Source organism: Agelaius tricolor, unplaced genomic scaffold (genome assembly GCF_023055355.1).
Source record: "Agelaius tricolor isolate 1412-34295 unplaced genomic scaffold, bAgeTri1.0.p SCAF_29, whole genome shotgun sequence".
NCBI lineage: Eukaryota > Metazoa > Chordata > Aves > Passeriformes > Icteridae > Agelaius > Agelaius tricolor.
Genome location: NW_027269289.1, coordinates 7675427 through 7685489, shown reverse-complemented (window position 1 = coordinate 7685489; position 10063 = coordinate 7675427). Strand labels below are relative to the sequence as shown.

At 62.5% G+C, this 10063-nt stretch overlaps 1 protein-coding gene across 1 annotated transcript; it reads right to left on the bottom strand.

Annotated features, from left to right (window-relative positions):
* Nucleotides 1–695: 695 nt before the first annotated feature.
* TMPRSS13 (transmembrane serine protease 13) lies at nt 696–9330 on the bottom strand. The gene is made up of 13 exons (XM_071449471.1): nt 9310–9330; nt 4524–4698; nt 4196–4297; nt 3430–3552; nt 3223–3352; nt 2951–3043; nt 2820–2863; nt 2406–2565; nt 2012–2184; nt 1438–1536; nt 1065–1207; nt 814–966; nt 696–710 (listed from the first exon to the last, which is right to left on the bottom strand). The coding sequence occupies exons 1-13, from the start codon at nt 9328–9330 to the stop codon at nt 696–698; spliced, it is 1431 nt and encodes a 476-aa protein (XP_071305572.1).
* Nucleotides 9331–10063: the final 733 nt, after the last annotated feature.

The following is a 10063-nucleotide window of genomic DNA, read 5'->3' as shown; positions in this document are numbered from 1 at the left end:
GCACGGAAAAACAAACAGCTCGGCATTTCTCTGGCAGGCAGGGATATCCCGTAAAAGGCACTTCCTAAATCCCTCCGCAAACACCAGGGCAGCGGCCGCCCCTCCCAGAGGGAGGAATATCCGCAGCTCGGGGCTCCCCTTGGGGCAGAGCTGCCAGCGGCGCCCGCAGGTGCGGCAGGGTGGACACAGCTGCCACATCCTGCAGCCTGAGGTGGCACAGCTGTGACTAAAGGGGAGAGCTCCCTCTGCACGGGCACTGCTAAAGGAGAGAGCTCCCTCTGCACGGGCACTGCTAAAGGAGAGAGCTCCCTCTGCACGGGCACAGCTGTGTGCAGCCCCTCGCCCTCTGAGTGTGCCAGGGCCCCTCCAGGAAGCACTCACACAGCCTGTCCAGACAGGTCTATTTACAGGAGAGCCACAGACACGGGGCAGGGAGGTGTCCCCCAGCCAGCATGGCCAGCTGCTGGCGTGGGCTGTGTCCCCCTGGGCCTGGCTGGGTGCTGTGCCCAGCCACCACCACGCCACCCCTGGCGCCAGGTGAGGGCAGGGGCATTTTGCAGGTGCTGTTTCCAGACTTCGGGGGCAGCCACGGGTCCCTGGCTGCAGGGGCAGTCCAGAGAGGTGGGGGTGGCTGGTGGCATCATGCCTGGGGCAGTGGCCCGTGCCAGCCCAGAGGCACGGTGTCCATCCTGCCTTTAGTCGTTCTCGCTCTGCAAGGGACAGAGAGGGGAGCGGGGTGAGGTGCCAGGGCTGGGCTGGGGGCACAGCCCCTCTCCAGGGCCACCCTGCCCAGGCCCAGCCCTGCCACCTCACCTCCATTTTGCTGTATATCCAGCTGAGGAGCTTTGTCACACGTGTGTACACCCCGGGCTTGTTCTTCTGGCCACATCCTGTCCCCCAGCTCGTCACCCCGGCCACGTACCAGCGCCCATCGTCCTCGCACACCAGGGGCCCTCCGCTGTCACCCTGGCTCGGAGGGGCAGAGCAGTGAGGAGGGGAGACAGGAGATGCCCTCTGTGGGTCCCCGAACGGGGCAGCTGTGCCCCGGTGTGCCCCCAGCTCACCTGGCAGGCGTCCTTGCCTCCCTGCAGGTACCCGGCGCACATCATGCGGGGGGTCAGGTAGCCCTCGTACACCTTGTCGCTGTTGCAGATCTTGTAGTCGATCAGCTTCACCTCGGCCTCCCGCAGCTTCGGGGAGGTGTTATCTGCAAGGCAGGAAGAGCTGTGGGCCAGGGGGGGCCTCGCCAGCCTCCACCGCCCCCGGCCCCTCACCAGCGAGGGAGGAAGCGGCTGCTTCTCACAGCTCTCGTTTCTGCAAAGCCCCGCAGCCGGCAGGGCTATCCCGGGAGTTATCCCTGTGGGAAAGCCCTCCAGGCCCCCGCAGGGCTGTGCTCGGGGCAGGGGCTGCCTGCGGGGAGCCGCGGTTCTCCCTCACCTTCGTTCTCCCTGGTCTTGCCGAAGCCGGTGATGAAGCAGGACCGGCCGGTCTGGAATCGCTGGCCGTGCATGGGCAGGCAGGCGGGGCGCACCTGGGCTGCAGGAGCGGGATGGGAGCGAGGGATGAGTCAGCGGCACAGAAATCAGCACAGCCCCGCAGCCAGGGAGGAGCGTGGGGCGCAGGAGAGGCTCCACTCCGTGCCCATCCCACCCACGGCCCCGTGTGGGGCTGGGGGCACAGCTGAGCCCACGGCTGAGGGTGCCAGAGCCTTCCTGGCCATGGGACAGGCAAGGTGGCCACAGCAGAGCAGGATGTGGCACTCGGTGCCATGGTTTAGTTGATGTTTTGGGGCTGGGTTGGACTCTATGATCTTCAAGGTCTCTTCCAACCTGGTGATTCTGTGAATTCTGTGGATTCTGTGGATTCTGTGGATTCTGTGGATTCTGTGGATGCCCCAGCTGGCAGCATCTCCACGCACCCCATGGTTCCCAGGACACACCTCTCAGTCCTGGCCATCTCCCTGTCCCCCAAACACCACCCAGCCAAGCCCAGGTGAGCCAGGTGACCTCACCTGAGAGTGTCAGTGGCCTGGAGAGCTTCATGAGGGCAATGTCGTAGTCGTCGTGGTCGTCGCTGTAGTTGGAGTTGATGATGACCTGGGACACGGGGATGCCCTCCATGGGCTGCTTCAGGTCTGACACCCCCCCATACACCTTCCAGTCGTCCAGGATCTTCATGCTGTTCCTGGCAGGGCGAGAGGGGCAGGAGGGAGTGAATGTGACCGTGTTCACAGGGGTCCCAGGATTAGGGAAGAGATGAGGGTCTGACTGCATGTATCAGAAGGCTTGATTTATTATTTTATGATATATATTGCATTAAAACTATACTAAAAGAATAGAAGAAAGTATTTCATCAGAAGGCTGGCTAAGAATAGAAAAAGAAGGAATGATAACAAAGGCTCTCACATGAAGAAGCAGTGGGCAGCAGTGAGCACCCACTGGGCGTCGATGATGGTGCCGCCGCAGATGTGGATGGGCCCGTACTGCACGCTGACCTGCCAGGGCCATTTGTTCACAGAGGTCTCCTTCCCACCGATGATCCGGCCAGAAATCCTCTGCCCACAGGCTGGAGGGGACAGCAGGGCTGGGAGGAAGGCTCGGGGGGAAGGGGAGCACGGAGGGGGACACACACACAGCACCCCCACCACCCACAGGAGCCACGCTTACTGCAGGGGATGCAATGTTGGTGCTTTTCTATCACCCAGAAAATTCGCTGGAAGTTGTCCCATTTGCCCACCCCTGTGCTGAGAAGGGGGGAAAGGGCTCCCAAGCCTGTGAAAAGGGCACCCACCCTCGGCTGTGTCCTAGCCAGCTCCTTACTTGTGCATCGCAGGGAGACGTACTTTCCTGTGAGGCACTGGGAGCTGCGGGAGAGAGGAGGAGGGAGAGCCAGCCTCAGCCTCAGCCCTGTCCCTGTGGCACGAGGGCAGGGCTGAGGGTGACCCTGGTACCTGTTGAGGCTCTGCTGGATGGTCTCTCGCTCATCAGTCACCGTGAGGCTCTTGCCAGGGACACGCAGGGGGATGTACTCGGTCTGCGACGCGCTGGAAGGGGAGAGGACAGGCAGTGAGGGTCCCCCCGTGCGGGCACTGCCCACCTGGTTACCCGGTCCCTGCACTGTGCCCAGAGGGGGAAACGGTGCAGCAGACCCTGCTCTCAGCCAGGGCAGGGCTCTGGCAGGGCCCCAGCACCCGAGCAGAACAACCCATCCTGCAGGAATTACTTCTGAAATCCCAGCTGCCGGCAGGTTTTCCTGGAGAGGGACTCGTCCCAGTCGCTGCTGCACACTGGCAGCCACTGGCTCTCGGTGCTGGAGTACACGTGGAGCAAGGACTCCTCGGATGAGAAGCGCACTGTGGGATGGAGCAGGAGGGTCAGGGCTGCTCCTGGGGCTCTCCCCATTCCTCCCATCCCATCTCCCGTGCCTCACCACAGCCCAGCTCGTCGCTCCTCTGGGAGCAGTCGACGATGCCGTCGCAGCGCACGGCGCTGTCCTTGCAGCTCTCTGCTGGCTCCTTGTACAGGATGCCCGTCTGTGACCTCCAGAACATGACTGGAAGCAGGAGAACACCACGCTGAGGCCAGGGCTGTCCATGGGTGAAGGGCTGTGTCCCACCTGGGTGGGCATCTGGAGCGTTCCCCATCACCGGGTGTGAGCGTGAGGTGTTGGAGCAAGAGTGAGGAGCTGCTGGGGAAGGCCTGGGCACCCTGAGCACCCCCTGTGCTGCCCAGCTGCTGCGAGCCCCTCTCCCTCCACCCACAGGAAATGCATTCAGCCTGTGAGTGCTTCAAGCCCCGGGGCTGGCGAGTGGCAGCAGGATTGAAGGGATTCCCTGGTGCCTGTGCCTGTTCTGCCTCATGGTTTGTCTTGGGGAGGGCAGCTCTGGGTGCTGCTGGGTGCCTGGCCGCCCACCAGAGTAAGCCCAGCAGAAGGAAAGCCCACTGCAGCCCCAAGCCCTCAAACACTGGCCCCAGCCCAGGCAGCAGACCTCCTTTTCTCCTTCCCCAGCTCCTGCCTCTCCACCAGATGTCAGGAATGCTCAGGGAACGGGAGGAGCTCATCCCTGTCTCTGAGCCAGGGGTTTCCCTCTGGCACTTCCCAGTGTGGGTATCCCCAGACTCTGCTGACCCCCAGCTCCCCTGAGAACCCCTCCAGGAGCCCGGAGCCCCCCGGGCTGGGCCCCCACCCCACTCACACAGCAGGATGAGGGCGATGAGCAGCACGATGAGCACGGAGACGCAGAAGATGAGCGCGAGCCGCCGCTGGCTCATGCAGGGAGCTCTGAACATGGGGGATCCTGGCAGCAGGGCAGAGGCAGGGTCAGGGTCAGGAGCCACCTCTGGGCTGTGGGAGAGCAGTGCTGTGCACACCCAGGCTGCCCTGTGGTCACTGTGCTCTCCCTTGCCCCCCACACCCCTCACACTCCAGCCCGTGGCTGTCTGTGACCTCCCTGCCTCCCTCCATCCCTCCCTCCCCAGCCTGGCAGGCACCAGGCCATGGGTCAGCCCTGTCCCCATCCTCACGGGTGCTGTCACAGGCTGAGCAGGGGCTCGGCGCCGGGCCGGACTCGGGGCTGTAGGGTTTGAAGCTGATGCCCAGGACGTTCTCTCGAGGCGGCGGAGGTCGGGCACCGAAGATGCTGCTGGCCGTGGAGACATGGAGCAGGCTGGGAGGGACACTGCTGGGCGAGGCAGTGGTCTGTGGGCAGAGGGGGCTGTCACCAGCAGTGGCTGCTGCCCACCAGAGTCCCCCAGCTGCCACCCTGCCAGCTGTGAAGCTCAGAGATGGAGCTGAGCCCCCTGGCACCACAAGGAGCACGAGAGTCACCACCCCAGTGCCTCTCTCTGTACCAGAGCCTGAGCCACATCCCGCCCAGGATGTCCAAAATCCTCCTTGTCACTGGGTTTTTCCCCCTTCAGGCAGCTGAGCTTCCCAAAGGCATCACTGGGAGCCGAGCAATCAGCCGGGTATTTGGCATCGTGACAGTCACGCCGTGGCCCAGTTCCGCGGGGCCAGTGCCCCAATTTATGCATCTATCCTTAATTAGCCATTTGAAAAATACAGTGCAATTTCCAGCTGTCATTTAGTAACACTTAATAATCGGTGTTTTCCAAGCCCTGAAACGTCCTGCACCCTGGAATGCTGCTCTGCAGTTGTGTCACTCCTGATCCATGAATTCACAAAAGAAAATGTATCTGTTTCCTTTCCTCAAAATGCACTCTCCCAAATGCTCCCTTGGTGACAGAAGCCAGAGCCTCTCATTTTCCTCCAGAAAGAACCTGCGAACAAATCCCAAAATAAATGCTGCTTCCTCTACCTTTTGTGGGATGGATGGGGCTTGGAGCACCCTGGTCCAGTGGGAGGTGTCCCTGCCCATGGAAGGGGGCTGGAACTGGGTGAGCCTTCAGTCCCCTTCCATCCAAACCATTCTGGGGAATGAGAACTGGGGAGCCCAGGGAGAAGTGGAGCCACCACCCTTCAGGGACCACTCACCACCCAGAGATGGGCTCTAACACATCCCTCTGGGAGCCTGCCTCTGGTTTTTGGCCCTGCACTGCCAGAGATCACCCTTCTCCACCAGCAGAAGTCATCCCTTTCCCTGCCAGGCTGGTGAGGAGCGCTTGGGCTGGAGCTCTGGAGAGGGCAGGGCAGGGACACAGGCAGGACAGAGACACGAGCAGGGCAGGGACACTGCTGGGAGCCCCCCTGTCCCTTCCAGCTGGCTTTTCTCCCTGCTCGTGTTCCCTGCCGGGAGCCAGGAGCCCTGGTGAGCAGCTTGAGAGGCTGCTGGTGCTGTGTGAGCACAGCTGTGCCCTCCTTGGTGATGCTGCTGTCACTTCCTGGGCTTTACCTGAGTCACAGCCCGGTGTGGCCACGTGTCCTGCACGGCTCTGAGCCCAGCCACGCACTGGGGACACCTGTGCTGCACATTGGGGACACCTGTGCCACACACTGGGCACACACCTGTGCCCTTCACACCGGGCACACACCTGTGCTGCACACTGGGGACATCTGCCCTGCACACTGGGCACACACCTGTGCCACACACTGGGCACACACCTGTGCCCTGCACACCAGGCACACACCTGCCCTGCTCGGGCCGTGCTTGCCAAGCCCATTCTGCAGAGCCAGCAGCCACAGCGCCCCGGGCTCAGGGCCATCCTCCCTGGACACCCTCCCTGGCACAAACCTCCTCCCACCCCCGTGGGCCCTTTGCACAGGCACTGCTGATGTCCCCTGGCCATGGGGAGCCACCTCCCCACTCGTGTGGAGCTCCCCGGGCTCCTGTGCACGGGGAGGAGCGAGAGAGGCACTTTCTGTTTCACTGCATCAGCCCCACTCCCAGTCCTTCCCCAGCAGCCTGGCTCTGCTCCAGGTTTCCCTACACCCCCATTTCCCAGCACTGCTGCAGCCTTGCCCTCTCCCAAGGATGCCAGGGAGCCCAGGAGAGCCCCTCAGTTTTCTCCTCGAGGCTGGGAGGGCTGGAGGGTGCCCTGCAGTGCCCGAATGAGCCTGAGCAGTCCCAGCACTGATGGGATTTCAGTTTTCATGCACCCACATCGTGGGGCATCCCTGGGTACCCTCAGTGCCCGCTGTGGGTGACAGCCAGAGCTGTGGCAGGTCCTGGGCAGAGCAATGTGGAGATGACAGGAGCCCTTCCTGGGAAAAGGATCTCTCCTGCCTGCGTTGAAATGAGGTTTTTGTAAATACCCTTTTCCTGTGGCATTTGTGTGCTCTCCCCACGTCTGATGTGTCACATCTCACCCTGCAGCAGCTGTAACCCTTTGCTCATCAGACCAGCAGCACTACAATCCTCCAAAGGACAAACCTCTCCATCACACACAGAGAAAACAGAGCCCAGCTTGCCCAGGGAGCCAGCAGTGCTGGATGCCACAGCACTCCCACCTGCAGTGTGCAAACACATCCAATTTACACCGAAATGTGCCACAGGTCACAGTGCTCTGAGCGCTCCTCAGCAGGAAGCACATGCCCTTTCTTACACACAGGTGAACTCCCAGCTGCTTATTTCCTTAAAAATTTTAAGTCTAAATAATTTTGTGGGCTGCCAGAAAGGGTGACGGAGCCCTTAGCACGGTGAGCAGTGTAGGGCCACGGCAGCAGAGCAAACAGTGGTGGTTTTGCAGAGATGTTCCTGCTGGGGAGAGCGCGTGACCCCGGCGAGCGAGCGCCGGCTCCTGCCCACAAAACCTTTACTCATCCCTCGCTGGCTTTTGAGTAAAAGTCAGAGGCAGAGCCCAGCCCGGATCACAGGCGCCGCTGCGGTTTCAGCCCTTTCCCCACGGCTCTGCAGGTGCTCCAGCAGCCACAGGGGTGATCCATGCCCAGGATGATCCATCCACAGGAGTGATCCGTGCCAGGGCAGCCACAGGGAGGGGGGCATGGGCAGCCCCTGCCTGGCACAGAGGGCTGGCATTCACAGGGCAGCCAGGAGGGACACTGGGGACACTCCTGGCCAGCTTTGCTCACCGTGCAGAGAGTGAATGCTGCCTGTCTGCAGCATGAGCCCTCTGCTAAACCTGTCAGGAGTGCAAACAGCACCTCACACCCCATCACAGAGCAGAGCCGGGCATGGCCCCCAAACCAAGGGCAGCAGCTCTGCCCGTCCCCTTTGCACCCTGAGCTGAGCACTGAGCTGCAGCTCCACACCCTGCCGTGGAGGAAAGGCCCCCAAAGCCACGGCAGCCAGGACAATGAGCAGGGAAAGGTGATCCAGGCTGGCCTGGAGGCTCCAGGGAAAGCAGCCAGCAGGCAGCCACAGTTTCGGAGTGGGAGGGAAAGCGGAAGCCAGGGAACACCTGGGTGTTGTAACCAGACCCGGGGCCCAGCCACGTCCTGGGGGAGCAGCAGGGCACAGAGTTCCCAAAAACCCCGAGCATCAAGAGGGGAGAGAGGGAGGGAGGGAGGGAGGCAGCCTGGCTTCAATGAGCTCAGATCCTCCTCCCCAGCTGCGCCCACCCTCAGCGCGGCTCCTGTGCCCAGTCTGGGAGCTCCTTCCCCTGGTGTGAAGCACCCATTGTCTGCTCAGAGCAGCTCAGCCAGCACCCAACAGAGACATTATCCTCACCAGGACAGAGGTGTCCCCAGCCTAGAGAGCCCCAATCCCTCTGGGTGACAGCGTCCTGCTCAGGTGCCACTGCTGAGTGAGGCCTGCTTGGGAGGGGACAGAGCCTGACACCAGAATGAGGGGAGAGGGCACTGCCAAGACCCTGACACACACAGCACAGTGAAATCCCAAAGCCAGGCACTGTCACTGTGCAAGTGCAGGTGAGTGACTGTTTATTGGCCAGGGACAGCTCATCCTGTGCCACTGTGGGCACCCTTTGGGCACAGACCCGAAATGTTCCAGGGGCTGAGTAACCACTGCTCACCTCACTCCACAGAGGGGCAAACAGAGGCCTGGAAAGACAGAGAGATGCTACTGCCATTGCAGAGCCAAGGGTGGCTCCTGGCACTCCTGATGTCCCATTTAACCCAGGTGACAATGCCAAGGCGGCCCAGTGGGACTGTCCAGTATTGAGCAATTGTCTCTGTGTGAGGCCATGCCAGTTCCTGCCCCACCATCACCAAGATGCAGTGATGCCACCCAGAGCTGGGACCACTCTGCACGTCCTCAGAGCCAGCCAAGACCCAGCACAAGCCCGCTGTGCCCCTCCTGGCCAGCCCCCCAGGCCAGGGGGCAGGAAGGGGACGCTGTCAGAGCTGGCTCTCCTCCCCTGGAGCCCCGGGCACGCCGTCACCGCCGCCTCTGTCCCGGATGTCGCTGGCACCCGGCGCTGCTCAGCACGGTAATTACTCGCTGCCTCGCCCGGTGCCCGGCCGGGATGGATGTTTTCCTCATGACAGGATGCTCAGCGAAGCCCCACATCCAGGGCTGAGCAGGTCCCAGCCAGCCCAGCCCAAAAGGGCGCAGGGAAAACTGCCTGGAGAGCAGGCGAGGGGAGCAGCAGGGCTGTGCCCACCAGTGCGGCGCTGCTGGACACTGAGCCAGAGGGCTCAGGAACGTGCCAGGCGGCACCAGATCCCTGTGGCAGCACCAATGGTCCCCTCAGCTCGCAGCTCCAGTGTGGCAAAGCACCCGAGAGCAGCCTCGACAGCTCTGCCCGCCCCAGGGATGCTGCTGCCCTCCCTCCAGGTGCCAAGGGGTGCCGGAGGCTGCGGCTCCTCAGGCAGCTCCGCCGGCTCCTTCTCCCTCCGGCTGCCGTGAGGAGCACCCGGAGAGCAGGAGCGGAGCGCGGTCCCTCCCCCAGAGCCCGAGGGGTCCATGGAGCGCGGAGCTCCCGCACTTACCGGGGAGGTTTTGCCGTCCATGGGCCGGGCTCGGGGCTGGGCTGGGCTCAGAGCCGCGGCTCGGCCATGCCAGCAGCGCGGTGCCGAGCAGGGCCAGCTCGGCGGGGCCGGCCCAGGAGGCGTTTGGCGAGCGGGCTCGTACGTCAGTGCCAGCAGCGCAGCAAACCTGTCGGACCTGCCGCCCGGCCCCGGCGCCGCCGGTTTCCCAACAGCTCCAAAACACCTGCGCTCTGCCGGCCGGCCAGGGGGCCCTGCGAGCGGGGCAGAGCCGGCCCCAGCAGGGAACTGCAGCATCCCGGGGATCTCCTGGCTCACCCGAACCCCCGTTCTCCCCTCTGTGCCCCCCACTCACTCACTCACTCACCCACCCGCGGCTCTCCTGCCCGGCCCAGCGCAGGGGAGGGGATGCACAGCCATGCCCAGCCAGGAGAACCCCGCTGCTGTGAGCCACAAGTCAGGAATTCCCTGTCCCAAAGGAAATGAAATGCCGTTTCCGTCCGGTTTCTCTAGAGGATTTTTAATTCCTTTGCTGATGGAGCGATGCTTCTTCCAGGAGCCAGCACAGCCTCCTGCCTGCCCTGCAGGCACAGCCTGGGGATGCTCTGCTTAACCAAGGATTCAGGTAGGAACAGGTGAAAATTCCCAGATTAGAGGAGAAAGGCCTAGCTTCACCCTTCATCATGACCCTCAGTGCCACAGGTGTCTCCTGGGATCATTCTTAGTGTAAATCCCTCGTTCACCCAGCTCCCCACCC